The sequence below is a fragment of the Carassius carassius genome, chromosome 44 (assembly GCF_963082965.1).
Source record: "Carassius carassius chromosome 44, fCarCar2.1, whole genome shotgun sequence".
Lineage (NCBI taxonomy): Eukaryota > Metazoa > Chordata > Actinopteri > Cypriniformes > Cyprinidae > Carassius > Carassius carassius.
In genome coordinates, this window is record NC_081798.1 from 6,173,269 (window position 1) to 6,199,910 (window position 26,642).

General features: G+C 37.0%; 1 protein-coding gene across 1 annotated transcript in view; it reads right to left on the minus strand.

Annotated features, from left to right (window-relative positions):
• LOC132126209 (FYVE, RhoGEF and PH domain-containing protein 5-like) overlaps window positions 1–20,586 on the minus strand; it is a 34,064-nt gene extending 13,478 nt beyond the window's left edge. The window contains exons 1-7 of the mRNA XM_059537341.1: window positions 19,962–20,586; window positions 16,106–18,789; window positions 10,515–10,632; window positions 8,984–9,042; window positions 8,494–8,524; window positions 1,511–1,659; window positions 967–1,123 (exon numbers count right to left, since the gene is read on the minus strand). Coding sequence (XP_059393324.1) covers window positions 967–1,123; window positions 1,511–1,659; window positions 8,494–8,524; window positions 8,984–9,042; window positions 10,515–10,632; window positions 16,106–18,717 — 3,126 coding nt within the window. The 5' untranslated portion in view covers window positions 18,718–18,789; window positions 19,962–20,586. The remainder of the gene's footprint in view (window positions 1–966; window positions 1,124–1,510; window positions 1,660–8,493; window positions 8,525–8,983; window positions 9,043–10,514; window positions 10,633–16,105; window positions 18,790–19,961) is intronic.
• Between the last annotated feature and the right edge of the window lie 6,056 nt (window positions 20,587–26,642).

The following is a 26,642-nucleotide window of genomic DNA, read 5'->3' on the forward strand; positions in this document are numbered from 1 at the left end:
TGAAATGTGTGGTCTCCACCAACCATCCTCCAATTACATGAATAGGGAAAAGGGTTGGGTATCATTTGAATTTGATCAATTCTGATTCCAATTCCAAATCTGCTCATCGGTTCCAATTATTTTTGATTCCCAGTTTCGATTCCAGTGGGATTAAAAAATTATATCAAAAATCTATCTTGTGTCTCTTTTTGCAAACCATTTAGTCGCAGTTGAAAACCATGAACAAAAATTCAACAAACTACATAAAAACTGGACTATTTAAGAGCTGTTTGTGTGCAAAATAGAGCTGCATGATTCTGGATAAGCTGATTTTTTTTATTCATTACTTTCAAAGAGCCATTTTGATCGCGGCTCCCGCAACATCAGAGTCTATATCAGGACTATAAACTGTTGTCCCAATACTTACATTATTATTTCATATTTGGAACACAGAAATGTAGCCTGCTGTGTAGACTGTTTGTGAAGCTGTTTCAAACATAAAGTTTTACATGATGAGCGCTGCTCTCTCTGGATCAGTGGCTGCGCAAAAGTAGGTTTAAATATTCCGATGTGTTTTCAAAGTTTAAATAGACATAGTAGAATCACTGTCGTTTAGGAAGTTTGCATGTGTTTAAATCAAGATTGTGACCTTTTAATGATTAAATGTTCATATATATGAGCCTTATAGCCTATGTATTTTTCTAGCCCATGTCATATTTAAAAAAATTAAAAAAGGTAATTGCAAAATTAGATTTTACAATTGAGATATTTTTAATTCTGAGCAAAATAATCAGAACTTCGAGACATAAAAGTCGAAAAAAAGTTTGAATTCTGACTTTCTTATTCTTTTAGTTTCTGGCACAGAATAAAAAATAAAAAGGTAATTAAAAAGGCAACATTTTATCTATCAATTCAGATTTTTTTTTTCATATCATCAAATTTTGATCAATTCCCAAACAAACCACACATTTGCGTGACAGACCTCACCTCAAACTGTTTCACCACATCTTCGAAAGCTTTACTCTGTCTACAGCTCTCCTCCAACAGTGACATGCTTCGGTCATATTCTGAGATGTAGGTTGCGAAGGATGACAACTCAGCCTGGCGCGTTAATATGACATCAACCACACTTGGACTGTCCTCCCTGAAGATGAATGAGAAACAACGAGAACTTTTCAGAGGGCATCCAAGGACACTCATGCTAGCATTATAATGGATTGTGCTGTAACATCATATGTACTGCTATGAAACAGATAAGAGTGTGTAATGTAATGTATTGTGGACAATGACACATCAGCTTGTCTATATTAATATGTGGCTCAGTTGGGGAGATGCATACATTACAGTAGATGTGGAGTGCATGCATTAGCACCTTGTAAAGGATGCACATGTTATATATAACACAAATAAGGATTTTTTTATGGAATGACATGCTGTTAAATGTGTGCATAAGCATGTGTACATTTTGTATATTGATGTGCATTAGTTTAATGTGCATCAATGTAATGTGCTTCAGTATGTGTGTTCTCACCACTGTTTAATGCGGGTCTCCAGCTCACTGAGGATCTCATTGTGCAGGTGGTAGGCCTGAGGAAGAGTGCTCAGGATCTCGTCCAGCTTCCCGTTTTCTAACAGTGGTTCCTCATCATCTCCTGCTGCCTCCACTGCTGCTCTGAAATCCTGTAAGAAAGTGAACCGGCATGAGGAATCATTCAATTAATTATTCCTAAACAAAATTCGAAGGGGAATTAAAGGAATAGTTCACCCAAAAATTTAAATTTGCTAACAATTTACTTTTCCTCAGGCCACTCAAAATGGTTCAAGATGGTTTGTTTCTTCATCAGAAGAGATGAAAAGAAATTAACATTACATCACTTGCTCACCAATGGATCCTCTGAAGTGAATAGGTGCCATCAAAATGAAAGTTCAAATAGCTGATAAAAACCATCCCAAATAAATAAAAAATAATAACTATACCAGCTTCTGTGCAAATACATCAGATTATCTGTACTTGTCCTCTCCTGCCTGTGAATTAAATTTCTGACCACATTCATCCCTCTGGATGAGCTTCCATGCAGACTTAAGCTACTGGATTGAACTAAAAGCAGCCTATGCACGAGCCTCAAGCTTTGACACAATCTTAGCCCACAATACCACCTGTCAGGGGAACATGTTATTAGTTTCTGCTGAATATATTTGTTTTGGCTGTAACAGACAGTTAAACTGAGTGGCCATGAGCTGGCCTGTTCGGGGACCACTAGCCTGATGGCTCAGATCCAGAGAGGATTTACTTGACCTACTATATATACACGTCATGTCCCTTATGAATCGGGATAAAATCTGCTCTGAAATGTCTTCACAGGCAAAGCCGTCAGGGATTGTGTAACCGCTATAAGAAATGTTATGACAAAACAAAGTCAGACATACATGCGCACATAGACCTCTAAGCGGTCATGCTGGGAGGTGGTATGCTGGAATTCCTTTCTGAGCTTCACACATTAATCAATGTGTATCGATCACAGCCGTGTCAGCATTTGTCAATTCTCTCATAAATAACTCAGAGCTGTTATACAGTCCTCCAAGGTAATATGAAACATGTTTCCTCTGATAGCACCTCGATAGCTGAAACTCCCTGACAAATTTCCAAATGTTTTTTTACACTTGACTTCTTAAGTCTCTTTACACTTTTATTGCTTTCTTACAGTTAAGTTGCATAAACTACGACACAGGAATGAATCGGCTGGTGGGAGATACTTATATTCTTGTACCAGTTTATGCAATTGCATGCTTTCATTTGTTGCTCAAAACTCAAAAAAAAAAAAAAAAAAGCTGCAAATTCCCGAAAATCACATGCCTAGCAATGCTAGCATAACCTTACATTAGGGACAGGTTCTGGAAATTCTTTGTATTTTTGTGTTATTCAATAACAAACAATGGAACAATGGGCACATGGTTCTGTCCTGTAGCATTCTGATGGAGCACTCTGTTCCTCTCAGAATACACAGAAAACAGAGAGAGAGAGAGACTAAGAGAAAGAAAGAGACAAAGAGATAAATAAAAAATGGAGAGAAAGAATGTCAAGCCAAGCAACCCAGTAAAATATTTTTATTCTGATTTTTCCTAAACTTTATCTTAATGATTTCAAATAACTTTCTAGGAAAAGTTTCAATTTGATATGAATTTAATTTCACTGAGAGTACATTTTTATTCAAAAACAAAATGCAGTGACGATATTTGCGTTATTTTGCTTTGTTCTTCAGCCTCTTCATCTATAGGACCAAACACTGTCAAGTACCAAGTGTCTTTAATAAATGCATATGCTAAACCTAAAAACTGCAAATCCCCAAGCAACAGTAGGGAAGGAAACACCCTTAAAGTCACTGTTGACAGCAGCTGAACACTGATTTAATGATGTCATAGTGGACAGAAAATCAAGGTGACTCAGATCCTCCAGCTCATTATCATTCAGCACAGCACAGCACAGCACAGTGATTAATGACATCTTTATCTTTTCCACATACCCACTAATTGTTAAATGCAGTATAAATATTTATAGCACATCAATATCAAACTAAACCTTTTCTCAAACGAAAGCTTTTCATGAAATACTACTGCAGCACTCGCTGTGATGTGCCTATTCATTTGGCTCCATTCATGACCCCTCCCGTTATGCTGCTCATTGCAAATCTACAGCATTATGTATGAATAAGGGGAACTATAATTACAGCTCTACTATAATACAAGAGAGCATATGCATACAAGACACACAGGCATGTATATGATTAGCATTCTTTAGTCGTTAATAGGACAGCGATTCTATTGACTATGGTTTATTTTATTCAAATGAGGCAATTAAAACGGTGAATATGAAGTATAGTAATTTACATGAGGTGCACCATATGAAGAACTTTAGTTCCCACTGGATTGTGTTAAATTGCTCCTTCAGCCCCGCCTCAACTTGATAAGTGGGATACATATTGTATTAATCATGAAAACAAAAGTGCTAAATTTGGTTATGAAATTACAGTCTAGAGGACAATGTTTAAAACAATAGGTTATAGTTTTTTTTTTGGCTAATCTCATCACTCACATGGACTCTGCAAGCCATGCACACACATACACATAACACACACACACACAAACACGCAGCCCTGGGGAACCAGGTACGAAGACACTTTTGCTGTCAGAGTAGAAGAGCTAATGAAAACAAATGATAACGACTGGACACACTACATGACAAAGCAATATTAAGTACAGTAAAAAAAGCCAATGCACTCAGACACACAGTGAAACTCTCCTTCTACCAGGCATTCATTGAAGTCTTCATTACACTGAGATATAAGGAGTGAGAGCTAATAACTAATATCTAAATGAAAATTATATATATATATATATATATATATATATATATATATACTGTATATATATATACCTTTGGAATCGACTCTCGATTCCCAACGCCTCGGAATCGATTCCCAGCCCTACCTGTGTATATATATATATATATATATATATATATATATATATATATATATATATATACACACACACACACACACACACATACATACAGGTGCTGGTCATATAATTACCGCTCCCCGGGCACCGGAGCATAAATGGCTGCCCACTGCTCTGGGTGTGTGTTCCCTGCTGTGTGTGTGCACTTTGAATGGATTAAATGCAGAGCATGAATTATGAGTATGGGTCACCATACTTTGGCTGTATGTCACTTTTACACTTCACACTTTCACACAAACCACTTTGAAGACTTAAGTTGTAATATGTCTTAAACTGATAGACTTTCTCTCAAAAACAGAGGGAATTAGAGTCACTTCACACACCTTGACAAGTTGTTCAGGCGTGTTTTTATGTCTACCAGTGATGAGACTCATGAGACGATTCCCAAACAAAAGCCAGGGGTCTCATGTATCAACCTTTCATACGCACAAAAACTTTGCGTACGCCAGCTTTCACGCTCAGGGTCGGATGTACTAACAGTGAAATTAACGCAAGGATGTGCGTTCCTCCAAGCCAATTTCATGTCTGGCGTACGTTCATTTCTCATTGTTTTTGTCCGTTGGCGACTCTTACAGGCAATGAAGTGAAGTTGCAAACATTACACAACAAATTGTTCTACAAGTCTATCGCACCAACACCTGTGGGAAGCATTGCAATTAATTTGCAATTTATAAAATAATTGACATATATTGTCACACGAGCCTTATTATAATTATAATTAATATTATATAAATTATGCAATTAAATAAGAACATATAAAAGCATAACGGTATGCAAATTGATACAACCCTTAGTCTATGGCAATGGCAGCGTTGGCCTTATTAGAGGACATTGCTAATGGCAGAATCCGATGAGAACGAGTTTTTAGGGACCACAATGATTTTCTGGCCCAGGATGATGACTGTCTTATCAGCCGTTTCAGATTTCCAAGGGCTATCCTCTTGGAGCTCTGTGCTGAGTTGGGTCCGAATCTAGAGAGAGAGACAATGAGGAGCCACGCAATACCCATTCCCTTGCAGGTGCTGACAACACTTGGTTTCCTGGCAACTGGTTCTTTCCAAAGGGAACTGGCAGACCGCTCAGGAATAAGCCAGTCGTCTTTGAGCCGGGCAATGCCAGCGGTATGGGACGGGATCATCCGCATGTCTACCAGGTATATAAGGTTCCCATATGATGCAGTTGACCAGCCAACTGGTCTCCGAGTGCCCCTCCTGAGCAGTGGATGTTTCGGCTGTTGCACCATATGAGTGTAAATAAACAGGCACATGTTAACTGTAATTTAAGTCTGTTCCAAGGGGCACACACATTTGCAAAAAATGAAATGGATCCGTAAAATCTCTGGTGTACTTTTGGTCCGCTACACTGCATGCATTTGACAATGAAATAGGTACGCTACACCAAAGTAAAAACAAATGAGAAATTGGTTACCTTCGTTGCAGTCCTGTAGTAAATCGGAGTCTCCCACAGCAGCAGATACTACTCCAGAGAGTAAAGTGTCACCCATAATTGAGGCAACTCTCTGCTCAAAGGGTGTAAGTTCATCGACCCCTTTACCACTGCCTGTTCTGCCCACACTTTGTCGGTGCACAGCAGTTCTCCGTTTAACGTCCACCTTTATATCAGACCATTTCTTTTTAAGGTCATTTACAGTGCGACTTTCAGATCCCACTGCATTGACGGCTTCAGCCAAACTCTCCCACTCATATTTTTTCCTTTTGTAATTAATTCCGGAGGACAAAGTTCCAAATAAAATATTTTTTCTAGTCTCTACCTCCGATAGTAGCATTTCCAATTCACTTTCCGTAAAGTTTCATTTCTTGCCGCTTGCTTTAGCCATTTTCTTACTGCTATCGTTTGCCAAAGTGGACTCATTACTATATTTAAATTGATTTAATTAGGGGAGGAGACTGAGTGGGGCGTTGTGCTCGTGCATGTGCGCTCTGTTTTACGTTAATTGGGATGTACAAAGAGAATATGCGTGGAATTCTTCGTACGCAGAGATTCATACATCTGTTTTTTTTTGTGTGTACGCACATTTACAGCTTCGTCCGTACGCAATGTTTTAGTATGAATTCAACGCAAGTCTTTGTACATGAGGCCCCTGGTGCGTAGGTATTGCGTCACTCACAGGCAGACTTTTTCAAGACAAGGTTGTCAAGGCCAGGAAGTCTCAGTTACTGAAACAACACTGATAAAGGTTTGTAAATCCCCACCCAAGTGTGTGTGTCTCAAGGTATGTGTAAAATTACGTGTATAAAGGTGCAGTGAATATTTGTACATTTGCAATTGGCTGCCAAGACACAAGACACAGGTAGTGACAGCAGCAATAAAAGACTAATTTAGGAGCCTTTTTACGGGACCTTTGCATTTCTCATGAAATCAAATCTAGCTGTTTTACAGAAGTTATGTCATTTAAAATGCATTCATTCATTCATGAGTGTTACCCATGCAAAATTCACTGAAATTCTGATAGGGTAGGGCTAGGGTGGTTTTCATTGTGTTGCTATCTGGTTGTTTATGTATTTTAGGTGGTTGCTAGAGTATTGCTTTGTCGCTAAAGTGTTTTTGTCCGCTTGCTTAAATAAGTAATAGCATACCTCTTCTTAACAACATGCATGACTTGAGGTACCATTCATGTCTGTAGCACTCCAAGTTTGAGCAATGGTAATAATGGAGCTTGTCTTAACAATCAAAACTAAAACTATTAAACATAATTTCACTGGTCGCAGTGTAAGTCAGTATAATCAAGAGCAAAACAGATGAGCCACATACTGATTGGCTGAGGACTGTTTTAATGCCTGTCTGAGATGTATACATTGGTAGAATTGAGTGAGATGATCTTATGGATTCAGTGGCTTTAATCTGCTAGTAACTACCTCACAGAAGCATTAAGCCACAGAGATCTTGGATACCAATACAATACAAGCACGTCTACACATTGCTAAACATAAACTTCTGTAATAAAGCCAGAGTGATTGTCAGTGTGGGAAAATTGACTAGCCATCATATTGTAGGTTTGCACAGATTTGTGCAAACCCACAAAAATGCTTAATTTATACTACTGTTTGGAGTCGGTAAGATGTTTAAATGTTTTCTCACAGAGGCTGCAATTATTTGATCACAAAAAAACTAAAAGTGTAATATTGTGAAATATTATCATAATTTACTTCAGTCTTCTGTGCCACATGATTCATAAGAAATCATTCAAATATGCTGATTTGGTGCTCAATAAACATTTCTTAATATTATCAATGATTAAAATGGTTGTCTTACTTAAAGGTGGGGTATGTATTATTTCAAAAACACTTTAGAAAACAAACTTGTAGCCAATCGTCAGTAAGGGGTGTGTCTACTCATGATGTGGATGAGAGAGTGCTCAGTGCTTAAGACGGACATTAGCCGAGCCAAAAGATGGCAGAAAGATATGGCGGATAAAAATACAAAAGAGGAAAATGTCAGTGGAACAAAAAAAGGCTTACGATAAGCTTTCAAATACTGGAGAGAACTCAAGTAGCGGGGAGGCCTGCGATTGGACACCGAGGTTGCTTTAATTCTTCTTGAGTTGATAGGTGAGTAACATTGGGTTTGCTTTGTTTCACATAACTATCTACCTGTATTACCATAGTAACACACATTGCTTTTAACTAGTGATGACATCATACCCTCGGCCGGCTGGCACACCAGATTCCGACATAATCGTTGCGTATGCATGTGTGGGGCATAGCTATCAAAATAGGGGGTGAGACCCTTTTGAGGTAGGGGCATGTATGTTTTGGAGATTTGAAATATCAACATTGGCTACCAGAAATCACTTACCCCACCTTTAATATTTTTCTTTACTCCATTCTCTAAGAGCCACTTTTGATCAATTTAATGCATCCTTGCTAAATTAAAATATTACTATCAATCAATTTTAATAAGAAAAATCTTAAATTATAATATGTGCAAAAATGTCACCTACAAATATTATTTATAAAGCAAAACAGATTTTCATACCTCCTGAAGAATCCTCAAAGCCTTCACGTGTCTGTGGATTATTAAAAAGAGATGACATTACTGTTAGTAGAAAAATAAAAACAAATAGACTTAGAACAAAAACAGCTGTTCAGTTCTGTCAAGCAGATATATTCCTGATCATCTAAGTGATGCCAACATATAGACAGTTGATTAATGAAGCCAGTTGATACATAACAAATACATTTAAAGGGCTTATGGGGAAAAAGCAGGCTTGATTGGATAGTGGATCACATTTAATAAATCTTCACACTTAATAACTCATTGAGCCGCTGCTGAAATGCGGTATCTTTAGGCAGACTGTAATAGGCTGTCAGTTTGAATATCAGAGGAGCTGTCGATTGAATAAGACTAGACAGTGATAAAGATGTGGACAGGGTGTGGATAAAAAAGATCCCTGAAGGACATCACATGAAAAACAACTGGACTGTATTTGGAATGTGCTTAAATCCAGACAGAGACAAACACTCACTCTCTTTCTGAGTCCACCAGGTCTTTGGCAACATAGTAAGCTCTGGATCGGCCATCAATCTGAATGTGACAGAAAATAAACCATGAGAGATAAATGAAGAAACCTAGTGTTTAAAGAGTTCAAGTATACACAGTTCAGTCACAGAGCATGGTAAAGAGAAATATATATATATATATATTGCTAGACACATATGGAGACCGAGTGAGTGAGGAATTGATGTTCTGATCTAATTTCTCATACAATCCTGTCAAAAGAAGACTGATTATTTCATTAAAGCACAACATAAATGAGAAAGCTTTCCTGGATGTGCCGCTTTAAGCACATATGCATTATGGATGAGACGCTGTGTTCATGGCAAGCACAAATCCACCATTGATTTGCAAGCTAATCACAGCTGTCTGAACACTACTGAATGGACATATTTAGGAGAACATGACTGCATGACTGGGACTTCACTGCTAGTACTGTGGTATTACATGTTTAGATTTTAATAAAGTCTTTCATATCTGTGCTAGGGTCACTTTTATGCACATATAAAAATCCATAATAAAGCTGGCTTGTTTCCAGCTTGTTGTTATGCTGAAATCAGGCTGGGATAGGTTACTCCCAGATATTCTTTTCTTTTTAAAGACGAAGAAAACAAGGAAGTAGGCGTCACAAGGCCGGGGCCCCGGCTGATATTACAGTGTCAGAGGGAAGGGGTGGGGTCTGCCTCTCACGACAGCGCTAAACTGATTGCCGGGAGACGTATGAACCTGAATCTCACAAAAATTGCACACACAGGGAATTTCAGTTTAACAGGGAGGGTCCTTGTTTTTATCTACTTTAGCATGCAAAGCTGTGATTACTTGGGTAACAGTAGAGGTAAAGGTTAGAAAAGGTATTACAGTAAAAGTGTATACATAGTCATAAATTGTAAGATTATAAAGACAGTATTACTGTGTTATAACAGAGTGGTTTATAAAAGTTTTTGATATCAGGGACCCACAAAAATAATGAGTTTAAGCCTTCTTACAATATAAAATCAGCTAAATATGTTAAAGACCCATTTATACCGTGATATTTTGTATATTTATATTATAGTGTATAGTATGTACATTGTATTGGGTTTTAAAACTTCTGCACTGTAACTACTGTATAGTAAGCGACTCAATAACAGTCAAACAAATAATTCTATTTTAATATATTTTAAAATATAATTTATTCCTGTGATGCAAAGCTGAATTTTCAGCAGCCATGGCTCTAGTCGTCACATAATCATTCAGGAATCATTGTAATATGCTGATTTTATTCTCAAAAATGTTAATCTGCTTAATCTTTTTTCACGATTCTTTGAATAATAGAAATTTTAAAAGAACAGCATTTATTTAAAATAAAATATTTTATAACATTATTAATGCAATGCTTAATTTTTTTCAATAAATATTTTATTGACCCCAAACCTTTGAACCTTGATTTTTGTGTATGTAACACTATAGACTAGCAAGCTCTGACATCAGAATATTTGCAATAGATATTTGCAAGAGCTGACCTGTTGGTCATGACAGTGGTCTCCAGAACCGTCCTCTTCCTCAGATGTGTGTCCATGGTCTTCTTCATTGGACACAGTGGCAGACACAGAACAAACAGGGAATGGCTCAGTGTAGGCACTGTGAATAGATGAAACATGAAAGAGAGTTAAATGTACTATGATCACTATGGGTAAGTTACTGTAGGCTTTCACACAACACTTAACCTTGGATTTTGATCCCTGCATTATGGAAATTTTACACTTTTAATTTGAAAGGGACCATGTTTGGACCAATTTTATATGTTGGTTAATAAGTCTCTTCTTTATAGATCATGCACATCATTCATTCACAGAAACTTTGATGAGCTATGTTTAGTTTTCAGCCTTTATCCTGGGCTAAAAATCCTAAATATAATGTGTAGATTTATTTGTAATCTCTACTGATACAAAGTCCACCACCATAGCTGTGACTAACAGACCCCAGAAGAGAAACTAAACAGTTATCAGAACACTGCTTGTGGCAAACATCACAAATCAGCCAGACTCTCCATATCCAAATCAACGGAACAAACCCTCTCAAAGCACAATGTTTTATATTAGAGGGCACTTTGGTGTCTAGCCGAGCAGAAATTACCCTTTGCCAAGGAGAAACAAATTCCCCCTCTTCATTTAAACAAGACCTGGTGAGAACAATTCATTTTTTTTTTCTCCTGCTCCTCCTTACAGTAGTAACACGGATGGCTGGGGCCAGATTGCGAGGACATTTACGGTTGGGCATGAAGGGCTGGCTTGGTTATCCTGCGGTGAGCACTTAAAAAAAAAAAAAAGATAGCCCTGAGGATATGCAAATGTGCACATGAAGCTGCTTATATACTGTGGAGGGTACATTCAACTGCACATTTAAGGGAAGCCTTGAGTGTATTTGTGCTTACACTTATCTACAGGCATTAGCAAGCAACTCTTCTTGCATTAGTGGTGTCAAAAAATTGTTAAACAGAATCAAATTTCAAAACGATTAAAGTTAGTGTGTGTGCATATTGTCAATGTACAAAAGGTTTAGAGGTGCCCAGCTGGGTGTCATACTACTCAAGGACAATGTACACTGCACATACACAATGTCTGCAGCTGGAAGTGGAAATTGCTCACCATTGCTCATAGCCAGCTGAACTGGGCGAGCAAAGGTGACAGTTCGTTTAGAGGCCCCAGATGAAGCATATACAGTAGGAGCCTTCTGGCAGGACGTCACTACAATCTTCAGCGATTTCACCAGCTGAGGACTCCATTTTCAGTGAAATTGGAATGATGGTTAGCATAAGCCGAAACAAGCTTCTTCTTTCATCTGAAACAACTTTCAAATAAATTCAAACTACCCATTTGTAACTCCCCAGGATCAAACAAAGCTGAGCTATTTATATGAGTGAATGATTATAAGTATGTAATAAAATACTAATTTAACAAACAAAAAAGACATTGGAAAATTCAGAAAATCAATCCTACTGTACATAATCTCTCCATCTGCCAAAAGTGACAATTTACACAATGCTCCTGACACTTCAACATTACCATTTATGAGAAGCAATTATGGAGCAAAGTACTTCTCTAAGCTGTTTGCATTAAGGTACCCATGAGCTAAATTTACTACAGAAAATTACTGAGAGAGTGCAATGATTTCCTATAACAGACCTATATGTCCTACTGCCTGAAGCTTCCCTGAGGCTTGTTATATGTAATTCAATTGATTTAAACTCTTGATAATAAAATATACATTAGAAACCCCAGTCTTTCTCTGTCTGAATCTGTGTAATAGTGCTATTATAGAAGATAAGCATCGCTGAGATGACTTCATTACCAGACTTCATTTAACAAAACGTATTTGAATGCAGATGAGGAGAGAGTGAAGAGGAGCATGTGTGAACCGAGAGATGCATATTCTTATTTGGTTTTAGTTTGCTGGGGCTAAGATTCCGAACAGATCAAAAAGGGTCTAATTTCATTTCTAAATGGGTTTTTTGTTTATCTAGTTATTATTTCAGAATCATTTAAGTTAGCTTTAATGCTAGATATTGCTTTAAAAATGGTTACATTTAGCTCAGACGATCAGCCTTCTGACAAATGTGTACATATTTACATCATAAATTACATTGTAAATATTATTTTAGTCAAACACTGGCCCCTGCTTTTACTGTAATATTAGAAAAGAGATGGAGAAAGCTGGGAACGATGACAACAACATCTTTGTGGTAGCCTTGCTTTCCTGACTGCCACACCTCGCCTTGTTGTTTGGGTCGCAGGGGAGTCTGGGAGATCGGTATTGCCTGTCTCCACCCCATCCCACTGACCCTGTCCCCTCGCCCTTGTCCTGCATTTCCTGTAAACAGCGGCATGGAGGCTCATTGGCTGGGTGCGTCCCCTCTTGGGATAACCTGGCAATGACCTGAAAGCCCTGGGCACCAGGCCCAATTGGGACTGGACCAGACCAGGCCAGATCCACACCTAGCTTTGTGAGCATCAAAATGCAGAAGGCACTATGAATGTATATGAAAATATATTCTTATTTTCACAGTTATCTGGAAGTATATTTCAAAATATGTTTCTAAGTATCTCAAACTCTTTTCCTCTTTTTTATGTTTGATGCTATGTTTGCTGTAATTTTCCTATTCTATAAATATTGCATAATAATAATATTATAAGTGCCATGAAAATGAAGAGCCAAAGTAATATAGAATATAATATGATATGATATGATATGATATGATATGATATGATATGATATAATAATAGAAAATTCTGATTATTAAATTCTATATGAGGGTCAAAGACATTTTAATCCGCATGTACAGAAATTTTACAAAAGTGATTTTACATACATAGAAAGAACATTAAATGCAAGTTTCAAATAAATAAAAATAATTTAGAATAAAAATAGAATAAAATTTAAAACTGTGAAATAATGTTCCACTGTCATTTATGTAAAAATGTAAACAACATATATATTTGGACCTGTGAATATTGAAATATATATAAAAATAATTGACCATACTAAATTTTTAATCTTGCTGCCAAATGGCCAAAATGGTATAGTAGCAAAGTTTAAGTAATAAGTTAAGTAGTTAGTAGTATTTGGGTAAAATTAATTCGTTTTTTAATATAATATAAACTGATTGTTGTGGAACATTTGCCTGATAAGACTGTTACACTTAATTACATTTACACTGTAAATCGTTGTAAAAACATATGATATTATTTTTTTTGTGCAGAAAAACTATTTACTTAAACAGGACACCTTTTAATGTATTGAAAAAACAACAACAACAATTCAGTTATGTCTGCTGTTATTTTTGTTGTATGTTTGATGTAATTTTCCTTTTCTATAACTATTGCATAATATTAATATTATAAGCGCCATGAAAATTAAGAGCCAAAGTAATAATATAAAATAATATAATATAAAAAAGCTTCATTACACTTGTTTATTGTACTTGTATCTTTGACCCATAAATGCTTTTCAAAATAATGATTATTCCAAATCTGAATAGACAAATATTTCATAATAAAGGGGGTTTTATAGTCAATATTAAACACACTAGTTATATTTATAACTACAACACTATTGTGCTGAAGGACTTTTACATCTTTCCTCAATCATTCTCTCACACTACCCAATGTCCTTTAGGATCAGCAATGAGTACAAAACATTCTTCTGATTGGCTTAGGCATGAAAAAATATTATTTTTTATGCATCTGCAATCAATCACCAAGAGTTACTGTCATTGTGTCTCCATCCACCAAAGAGGCAATGTCAATTTTTTCTGCAAGCATTCAAAATATGACAAAAACAGACAGAACATCAAGCAGTGATGGAGGATTCTCTTGGGACACAGAGTGGCTAATGATGCAAACACATAGACCCATTTGCAAACATGCAATGCTGTTAGATTGCACAGAAACACAATGAGTCAATAATGTCACCAGAAAAAGGTCTCTGGCTCCAGTATCATCTTCTGAATAATGGAGGATGCTTAAAAGTGTGGCACATAAAGACTATGGCCCAGGGTAACTTCCAAATGTTTCCATGGGGAAAAATCACATGAGCCTATATCAAGCTATTACTTTATTTAACTTAACATTAAACTAAACATTAACGTAGCATTAAAGCATGATATCTACACTATCAGATGAGCTTTACGAATTTAAATTTATAATTCTTAATGTGTGCATAATCTATACAATTTAAATCTAAAGAAAGTGAATATATAATGTCAAGTGACATGTATTTGGATTTTTGTTTTTTACAGAGTCAATAAAAAATAGTTTTTTTTCCCATTCAGAACAAAATTTAGAAAAATAGCTTTTTATGCAGAATGAGCAATAAACAATGGAAATTTCCCTTGTGTTTATCTGAAAATCGGATTAAAAGCTACCCAGAGGCCACTTGAAAAAGTAAGGGTCTTTGACTACTGGAGGTAATCGAGCAGAGCATTCTAATGGTTACTATGGGGTGGCAAATTGAGAGAAGAGAGGGTCATACAGTCAGAAGAAGGTCAGAAAGTCATCTGTCTTTAAACCTCTGTAAATCTCCCAAAAGCCCAATAAAAGAAACACACATGGGGAATTTGGTTTAATAACACTACATGCTACCAAAATGCTCACCCAGAGGACAGAAATCTTTCCCTGGTTTTCTCATCTATTCCCCTCCACTCAGCTGCATCAGGCTGTGAGAGCATTGCAATAAAGGTGAAAAATAGCCCTAACATTTAATCCACTTTCTTACCATACTATTTGTATCATTGAACAATTGCATCGTATCCTTTCTCACACAGATAGGGTACTCCAACAAATGTACCATCAAATCCTGCAAATGAGAATATCAGATAAGCTACCCTGCAAGCATAGTCCATCTTTCCAACCCATAAATCTCGACGCCACAGGCTGCTCCACTACTACATGTGCAACAAGGCACCGAAGTGTTTAGTCAGCTTGCATAATTATACACTACTTCAGACAACAGCTAGTAGCTTTCCAGCCATGTTGATCTTGCATTAGCTTTGTTTGCAAAAATTTCTGATTGGAAAAACAACTGGGCCATAATGTGTCTAAATTGTTAAGTTGTTTATTATTATTATTATTATTATTATTATTATTATTATTATTATTAAGCAACATCACTTTCACAATCATGTTGGACAAAATCTTGTTGTAACCTGTATACTGTATCTATAGCTCTCCAATATTTCATGATATATTCTAGAATATCTATAATAATTTAATTCTTGTTTACTCAGCCAGGAAGATTACAGAAAGTATTCTGAGATAGAGAGAGTCACAAGCTGAGCTATCAGAGTGACCAAACACTTGCCTAATTTCCTGTTAACATTGTTTTGGCCAGCACTTCCTCCAGACTTGTGTGATGGTATTGCCATTGTGTTGAGAGGAAGGATTTTCAGCATTCAAAATATAACTCTCTAGACAATCTTATGCTAGAGTTTGACGATTTACACAGAAATACGTCTTCCTAATAAAGTTTGTTTCAGATCCCTTTTTATCCTTTTTACAAATACCAATGTGGAAAAAGTTCATTTTAAGTACATAGTTGTATAAAAACCTGACTATACCTTTCAGGGTCTGGCTCTTGAGTGGTGGGCTTGTTTTCTATTCCTGCAAAGCTATTCATGTCCACATAGCCATCGTTCTCATTGGCAGGTGCTGATGTCCGATTGTGGTCATCGAAAAACTCTGTAATAGTGACTGCCCGAGTGGGTCGTCCATGTGGAATCTGTATATTCTCATAGTCTGAGTTTATTGCAGGAATATTTTCATAATCAGAAGTATCTGCACTTGGGAAGGAGATGGAGCGTGGTTTAGTGAGGGGTAGGGGCATGAAGGGGGGCCGAAAGCGGTCCTCAAAAGACTCCACTCTGGCTATACCCCTGTTGCTATAACTCTTGGGTGCACCTTGCCTTCTTTGCCTCTCTTTGTAAAGCAGAAAAGTGGTAGGTATTTCTGAATTACGTTGTGGCTTTCCCACATGAGACTGAAGCTGCGGGGAGCCACTTGTACTCCTTCGATCAAGCTCCAGCACTCGAATCGGCCCATGGTGGCTAGATTCAGATGATGACCTGGAGGAGCGGACACTGCCATCTCCACATGCTTTGCTTTCTGATTTTTTCTTAAATTTTAAAGCCAAGAAACGTTTAAATGAAGACTTCTTCTTTTGGGGGTTGTCAGGAGATTCGTGTTGGATTAGAAGTGATGGAGAGCTTTTGGTTACAGGCCTCTTAGTTATGTAAGCTAACTCAAAGGGTGGTGGGATATCAACTAGAGATGTAGGTGTTGACACACCACTGGAGGACTGGTGACTTCTTTGAGAAAAGCTTCCAGAGGAAGTAATCACACAGGGCAAAGAAAGTGTGTCATCTTTTTTTTGCAATCTGCATTCCTCTCTTGGAGATTTCTCACCCTCAAAGTGCCCTGAAAATGGCAAATTTCTGCCCTCAACAGAAAGCGAACGAGGAGAAAGAAGAAAGCGCCTTGGCTTCAATGAGGGAATTACACAGTTTGCCTCTGTTTCATCTGAAAGCTTGGGATGTGGAACTCCATTCTGGTCCAAGGCCACAGTGTAGTAGTCGTGAGACTGGTACTCAGTGCCCGTCTCCTCTGGTACAGTCTCAGGAACATATCCAGGTACTTTCCCAGAGAGCGAGCGAGATCTTGTCACAACGCACTTCCTGTCCAGTGCGATAAAATTCTCGCCCTCCGAGTCGAAGCCAGCCTCCTCGTAAATGTGTTCATCACTTTCTGTGTCTGAGTTCTCAAAGAAAGGCACAATATGGCAGTCCAGTTCTTCGATGTCCTCTTCAAATGCTTCTGTGGTGTGGGCAAAAACCACACGGTTTGTAAGTTCTGGAGTTCTGCCGACATCCAAGTCAGCAGGAACAGTAATGTTGCAAAGTCTGAGACGTGGCTGGCAGCTGTTCCTCTGACTCAAATCAGCTTGTCCCCTTCTAGCCGATCGTTCTCTTATACTTTTGCACTTGGTTTTCCTCTCCATGTTTACTGGCTCATCTTCATCTCCTATCTCGACGTAATCTTCAGACGACACACACTCCACCTGCTGATCGTCACCATCATTGTCTTTGATGTCAGCATAGTCATCCACTTCTTCATTTTTTTCCATCTCTTGACCCTCAGAAGCAGGTTGGGAATCACAGTTTGCTAATTTCTCCTGTTCTACATCGTCCGATGATACATAGTAAGGCTCTTGGTTTGACGTTCCCTCTGTTGCAATCTCAGAGTCTATTGGTTTCTCATTGCTGGACTCATCATCAGTGCATCTTGCTTCTGGATCAGAGGTACACGTCAAATCACTTGGCACAACCTCTATGACAGAGTAGGGCTCAAATGCATCCTCTGTCTCTGCAAACCTGAAACGTCCAGATGGGTCTTTGGTAGCACGTTCAGCCTGCCAAGTACTGTTGTCATCCAGTGTTCCAATGACATCATAAGGGTATTCCTCACATAGTGAGGGTTGACTGCAGTTTGTAGATTTTGAATTAAGATCAACAGTCTCATCTTCTTGTGCCTCATGAACACATTTTGCACCTGTTCTATTGTCCTCTTCATATTGATCATTGGCACAATAAAAACCGTCTGATGATGGGCCATCAATCTCCTCATACAGACTTTGAGATTCAACTGCAGGCTGATCTTTAATGAGTGTCTCATGCTCAGAAAATGCACAGGTGTCTTCAAGTACATTATAAGCTTCTTCTCCATTCTCAGCTGGTTTGGTATCATGAATGTTTTTGCTGTGGTCCTCATCTGCTGAATCAAGACTTTCATCAACCACTTCCAATAGATCTGAAGAGGCTGAATGCATTATTTCAGTGGCTTGATGAACTTTACCGTCATCCTCTCCCACTGTTTTATCCTCTGCCATTTGTAATTCTTCCTCTATTTCCTTATAACAACTTGTGTCACGGTTACTCTCATAATTTACAGTAAACTCTTTGTCAGATAAGTCCACGTCATCATCCGTACAGTTTTCTCTGGATGCATCTGTTTCATCCTGTATGACTTCTGATTCATTATCCTGGTTCAGCTCCAGTCTATCAGAGGATGTCAAGTACCCATTGCCCACAATGCTCTGGCTCACCTCAGAGGCTTGCCTTGGTTTGGGTGCCACAGGAGGTTTAGGACCTCGGGTGGAGGGACAAGGCTTTGACATCAGGGTGGAACACACAGTTATAGTCAAATGGCTTTGTCTTTGATTGATAAGTTTGGAATTGCTTCTAAAAATCTGCAAACAGAAAGAGAGACACAAATTACAGTTATTGAACTGGATATCCTTGACCTTGCAATAGAAATACGTGAAATAACTGACTGACAGTATGATTATGAAATCAGCTGCTCCTTTAAAGTAGCATACTGATTGATCTACATTGATCATTTGACTGATGAACTGCAACCTCTGAACTTATAACATAATTAAGTGATTATATGCCCACTCCATTCACACCAAACAGATTTCCACATGTATATATATGTATACGTATATAAATAATGAAAAAGAAATAATAACAACTAATTAGATCCCATCCATTGATTTCCAAGTGCATCTTCTCAAACTGGGTTAACCTGAAGGTCATATTTGCTGAAACACACCCTTTTTCTTAACAAAACTCATTTACCCCTTGTCTTTTCCTGTTATTTGCTACCTGCCTTGACGCATGTCCTATTAAACTCACCATGCACTTGGTGCTCACCCTGCTAAGATGTTTGCTGACAAGACTAATTAACTATTCCAGCAGACTCTCCTGGAAGGACTGCGGACAGGAATTGCAAAGGGGAAGGATATTAACAGTGCACCATGTCTTCTCCATGAACCCCATCCCCATTTTTTCTACAAGAGCACAGTTTTGCACAACACAAATACACTTCCTTCTCGTCAGACTTCCTATGATTCACTCTCCAGTGATAAATCCCACCCAGACACAACTTTTTTTGCTGAAAAGGTTGTTTCAGTGCGTTTAAAGAACAATAAAAAGAGAAACATCAACATCCCAACTAAGGTCCCCTTGGCAAAATAACAGGATATGAATTATGCAACAAGAATTCACTTAAAACAAGTGGCTAAACACAATGGGAGGAATAAAGGCAGAAACAAACTTCCCTGTGCAAAGCCATCAGTACATGATCTCAGACATAGGCTGTAAATATGTATATACACACACATATATATTACATATATATATATATATATATATATATATATATATATATATATATATATGTTACTTCTTAATACCATATACTTTTTTACAGTAACGTATAATGTATGCATTCATAAAATACCCCGCAAAACTGTGGCCAGATCTGGCTGTTGACTATTATCCTTAAGTTTCACAATCTAAAAAGTCACATAATTTAACTTTACTGAAAAGTTTACACAGGACTAATTTTTTTTCATACCGGCGTTCATTGTCGGATGTCATCCACCATGGCATCTGAAATATTTCCACATTATTCCTTGATATTCCGCCAAAGCAACAGTATGACCAGTAATATCCAGAGGTGAACTTACTCCAATGGCATTTGTCATAAAGCATGAGAGGTAAACAGTGAACACTTCATCACTTATTCGACGGAGTGCTTCCAAAAAATATTAATTTTATTAGCGACTGTTGCAGCAGGTCTCTTCTGGACCGCGCGCTTCCCGCCTGAAGGAATGAGAGAGATGCGCTCGCGCTCCGGTCTGAGCGTGGAGACTGTGTGTTTTCCGCGCGCTTCCTGAGGAGGTACAGCGAGTCTCCCTCACGGGAATACAAGGATCGATGACCGAAACCTCAGAGAAAAACATCTAAAGCCAATAACCATCAGTGGCGTACAGCACTTTCACAAACAGCTGCTCTTTTGCTGTCACGAGACGGTATGTTTCAGTGTCCCTAATAGAGGATAGGCTATTTTACACAATGTCTTGCTCTCACAGAAAAAAATACAATACAGTATAATAAAAAATTACTCGAAATTTCTAATCAAGGTGGGTCGGATCACCACATTGTCATCTGATTTAGATTTACAGCCTATAAATGTGGCTTGAATCTTTAGCTATATCAGAATATTTAACATTACGTTAACTGTGCCCTGCTTTATAAAAATACTAAGTAAAAACATAAAAATCCAGTAATTTTGTTGGTAGCCTAGGTTGGGCAAACAAATGTTCCTAAAAACAGGTTCTAAAACAGTTTACTCCTTTTTGCTCATCTGTTGCCTGATTGGAGGAAAGCAGCTCTTTAAAAACCCTCTTTTCATAACAGGAAACTGCTATCCCTCTTTCCTGCACAACAGGCAATGCTTCCTTAGCAACAAATGAACAAAGGTGCTGCTGTTAACTCTACTGGGGAATTACTGCATTCAAGAATTACACTATATTTTTCCTAATGGACCTACAGACTGATAGGAGACCACTATTTCAATGAGTATTTTTAGACAAAAAGAGTTCTTATAAATAATCCAAACAGGGTACACCCAGGGGTAGCACCAAATAGACTATTTGAATTCCCACAAGTGATAGTCCTGACTCAGTTGGTGCCCCATCAAAGATAATACATTAATAAAAAATAATAATAATTATTGATTCTAGACTTTTCATTTGGTATGCAAGGTTACCGGGATTAAATCCTGATTTAACATATAATAATTCTGTTTCTTATTATAATTTTAATACACCAACCAAAATTGCAACTGACCTTGACAGCCAATGATCATCATACATTGTTATTAAAGCAAACTTTCTGCAAAAAGTAATTACTTAATTTTACTACACAAATTTTTGCAAAGACCCTTTTTTACCTTATAATCATGCAAATTAATGATTAAAAATTAAAATTCTGTGTGGACTTTTATATGGATGTTGCATTCAAAATTCATGATGTGGGCCTGACACTTCTGACTCAAAATCAGTGCAAACAATACAATTAAATCAGATTACATTCTGTAGAAGTAAAACGACTGGAAGTCAACTGTAGTCTAATCATAATTCTAAAAATATAGTGTAAATATAATTCTGTTAATTCTATTTTCATAGCTTCTCCTTTACACCAAGATATCCACGCTGACAGATCTTTGGAATATAGGCTATTCAACAAATCAGATATTGTTTGACAGACCCTTTGTTGAAGCCTAATGAACACAGAATTGTAAGACGAGATAACCCCCAGCCGAATACCTGCCATGATGTTCAAGGGCAAACAACAGTCCTGAATCTCAGGAGAGAAAACTGTCAGCCACCTGGGGCTTCATGTTGACAGCTTATATCACAAGCCAAACCCTCAAACATTAGGTGGCAAATTCCATAGGAAGTATAATATATATTAATAATTCCACAGGACTCATTTCTTCATATCTCCATCTCTTTCTCTCTCTCTATATGTCTGCAAACTGAAGGTCAGATGAACACCATGAGTGATAGGAAAGCAGTGCTGAGATGCAGGAGTGTAGCATAGGGGAATAAAACATATGTTCAGAATGTTTCATAACTGCCAGCAGTGACTATTAATTAACAATTTGTTCTCTAGACCATGTTGACTTCTCAAATGGACATCAAACTGCCGTAAACCGCTTTCATTATGAGCTAGACAAGAGTAAACACCAAAATAATTGTTTTTGTGGCCTTGACCCCTCTCAAGACCAATATTTACAACAGCTACAGCATCACATGAGCTCTCACAGGAAACATTGTTATTCCTGTATACTGTCGGACAGCTTTAATGACAACATTTAACAGAAATCTGCTTTCTTAAAAACAGTGTTCTTAAAAGGTTTCATAAATAACCTGATAAATCTTCAACATGCATACATTTTTTCTAGCTTTAGACTGAAAAGTACTAGTGATTCGTTCCTAGCTACTGTGCCTCTTCTTTTGTTCTTTTAATGGCAAACCAAAGCCAAAGATAGCCCATGGCTGGCATTTTGCTGTGCTAATTGTGTCCCTTACTGGAAAGTATACTATGGCACCAAATTTGACCTTTTTTGCGTTTTATCAGACAAATATGTTTTCGTCTTTGGGGACGGGTGCAAAGCAGAGAGTGTTTACAGGCATTGTAATTGAAGGGGTGACTGAAAGAATAGCTCTGAGATAAATACCCTGCAGATGTGGTCTATATGCACAGGATAAAAACATGTTTTCTAGATTCTGTGAACAAATATTTCTGACCGAGCTGATCTGCGCCCCTCCACCTGGATGGCTGCATTATGGCACATGCTTAGAATAAGAGGAAAAACATGTCAGAAACCTTTTTTTTTTTACTCATAAACACACATATGTATTCACAGAACTGACCCAAACAGGAAACTGATTGGGAAAGAGGGTCAATGACTTTTTCCCAGAGCTCATATGAGTCTATCAACACCCTTTACATAACACCTGCCTTTAAAAGAACACGCTGAATGTTTCTAAATTCTGACAAGCTGGGAAAAAAGCTGATTATTATTGAACTGAAAAGGTACATTCGGACTGTGAAAACTGTTTTCACAGAAGAAAGTCTCAATGCATAATTACATTTTACAGAAATCGGCGATTTTTAAAAACAATAATAATCTACATTGGTTAATGTTTTCACAGAATGAAGTCTCACTTATATGCATCAAACTTAGTTTTACATTATTAAATATAGTGATTAAAAAAAAAAACTATATATTTTTTAATTATTGCCACTTTCCACCAGTTTATCTTAAGCAAGTCTAAGATAAAGAAAAATGTAAAGCCTTTTAGAAATGACTTTTTAGTGCTAAATCTCCAGTCATACAGACAGACAGTATTAGTATATCCAGTATATCAGACAGTCATATTCCCCTAGAAGAGAACATGGAAGAAAAATGTCATCAGCACTCTTAGGCAACTCAAAAGCACAGCTACAGAAACAACACTCTCACCTTCCCCCAGTCCCTCGACCAATGCCACACTTCCAGAGAAAAACAGGTGAAGCCAGAAGTCAGCACTTCATCAAAAATAGCAAACAAAGACTACACTCCCTGTGGAGTCCAGGACCTCTCAAGCCAAATCAATACCACACTGCTGGCCATGCAGTGTTACAGAAGAATGCATATATGTAGTTAAAGATTATGGAGCAGTCTGTAACAGTCTGTTATGCAGTATTTTTTAACCTTGTGTTCATATGAATAATTAGAGTCAATGACTTGTCTGAACATATTCTTTTTTTTTCCTCTTTTTTTCAGCATAAAGCACAAATATCTGTACAAATGGAATTTTCCATTATTATTTCTCAGAAAGTATTTAAATTATCCATATTAAGGTTTAATATTGATACTATTTATTAACACATAACAATATTTAATAATATTTTCTTATTTTTATTATGATAACACATTATGTAAATAAAAAAAAATCACCCTCAAAAGGCAAAGTGGTGCAAACATAAACATAATTGTGGTGCAAACAACATGCAGCAAAAAAAAGAAAAAAGAAAAAAAAGAATGTATAAGAAAAAAAGAAACATTAAAATATAAAACCTTTTTTTTAAATAATGAAGATACATTGATGTATTACTTTTTACTTGGCTACACCATGTGACATTTTTAGAGTCATTTCATTTACAAATTTGGTTGTTAGTTTTTAAAACCATATCAAACCAACATAAATGCAAATTGAAAGAACTTAATATTAAACGTTTCCTTTCATAAGTTGCATTTGCTTGTTTCAAAAAATCAAGACTGCAGGTGATGCAATTACATAACTGCTAGTGGGTGCTACTCATTTCAGGTCTTATTGTCAAGGAGGTTTACGGTTATTTTCAGAGGCTGAGAGCAGGAAAATTAACTTAAGTAACTGCTTAAGGAGAGATAGATTGATTAGTGAGATTGTAAACAGGTGTGATATGCTAAGCAGGAGGGCAGGTCTTGATAACAAGTATCTTGTTTTGCCTCCATACCCCTCTCAGAAAGAAACAATCCTCAGAGCTGCACTGTAATAACATCGATTTACCGGTCATGAATAAAAGTCTCAAGAATCCTCATAAAAAGACGTGTGGCTTGGCCTTTAAAAGTGCTGCACAATGGGCCAGTCAAACACTAGCCTATAGCCTTTAGCACAATAGATTTATGGACCCCGGAAAGCTTGATTTCTTTTGAAAAATTAAAAATCAAGTGCCTGGCTGCCCTTTTCCGTCACATTCTGTTTTACTATACTAATGCAAACAGAAACACATGCACCTTACAGCTTCGCACAGTGCAGCGTGACAGAGACTCTCATTAGGCTGCAATGATATTTCTTCTGATCCAAGAGCTGGATGCTCTATCTCACCCATTACTAAAACAAAAACAGGTCCGTGCAAAAGAATAATTTCCAAGCTGATTAGTGAGACCAAGTTGCTGATCTTTCGTTCTGCAGGTCCTAAGGGGAACAATACCACTGTGAAAAAGTCCCCTAGTCTGGATTTACTTTTTCCTGTGACTGTTTTCACATCTTTCAGCCAAATGAGACTGAACGGATACAGATACTAAGTTTAAAAATATCTGTGTTTTCTAACCTCTTTTGGCCTTGGCTGTCAGCCGCTCCCATGTATCTAAACATCTTAAGCAAGGAAGGTGATAAATTAGAGAGCACAATCATGCTAGCTTGCAAATTATGTTTCTCAATAAATTCTTGATGTGAATTTATTGAACTTAATTTGAAATGGGAATAAAATAAAGTAGCAATTGCATTCCCCTTATGAAAAAAAAGTATCAAATTAAAAAAATAAGTATTAATTAAAATAAAGATATACTGCACTTCATTGTGAACGTAATGTAATTTAAGACAGTTAAATGCAGTTAAATTAAATTGTATTATGGTTTAAATGTATATTAAATACAATTAAATTAAGTCATTACTTCTCTTGTTTTGGTTGAAAATTGGTTAAAGTGAACTGCCACATGTACTGACAAGTAAACTAAAATATACTTCAATGTCATTTCTAAACTTGAAATGCATTTAAATATATTTGTAATTACAGTTTGCATTAATGAAGATTTTAGTCTACGTTTATGTATGTGTACTTCTTGAGAGAACAACTAAAGACTATTAAAACACAATGATCTAAAATGTACTTGGAAGTAAAACTTTTAATTTGACATTATTACAAAGTGCAATTTTTAGAAATGTACTTGCTTAATCTAAGTGGTCTTTTATTTAAATCACATTATCTTGCATATACAGTTTTTTTTTTTAAATGATAAAAACTGTTTCCAAAGTTTTGACTTTTGCAGATTAGACAGATAGGAATGTTTTACCCAGCTCCCATTAAAAAAAAAAAAGTACATGGTTGATTGTCATAGGCTCGGTTTATTATTATTATTATATATATTTTTTTACTCAATAAATCCTTTGGAATTCCAATTATTTTGGGACAAGACAAGAGCAAACAGTGTCAGAAAGGCATTATCATCAATGCATTTTGGGAATGAGGTAGCGCAGACTTTTAAAGAGACAGAAGATAAATACCAAACTGATTTATTGATGAGCCAATAATCAATGATTCCACAACAATGGGCTGCAATTAGTGCCACAATCCAAACACTTTCACACCTGCCCCTTTTTATGTACTTTTGCTAAATCAATGCAATAATCTGTACAATTCCTTTCTGCAAACCTCAGTTTGCCCATGATATTGAAACATAGATTATATGTCTGAGATGAGATTATTGGAACCTGATTAAGTCTAAGGTAAAGTAAGGTGACCCTCACCAGTGCCCTGCTTGGATTCCCTCAGGAGTCCATTCAATGAGATTTGCTGAGGTCATCTTTGCCTGTTTTATACACATTAAAACACACATAGACATTATTTTCCAGCCTGGACATACTGTCAAGGATGAACAGGCAATGACAGATCATCCTTTATGTGAACACTTGCACTACATCAGCAGAACTGTTTCGCTGAATTTTTATTCATGTCTATGTCTTTTTCAGAACCCATGTAGTGATGCTGGACTGGTACAGATTGTGATTTCAATCTGTTACAGTTTCTACAATACTTTTACACCATGTTAAAGTATATTTCACATCAATATTATGGGATGTCAACGGTCACCAAATATTGCACCAAATAAGGCGATTTACGTTTACTGTTGTTCTCTAAATTCTTGTGTGCAAATCTA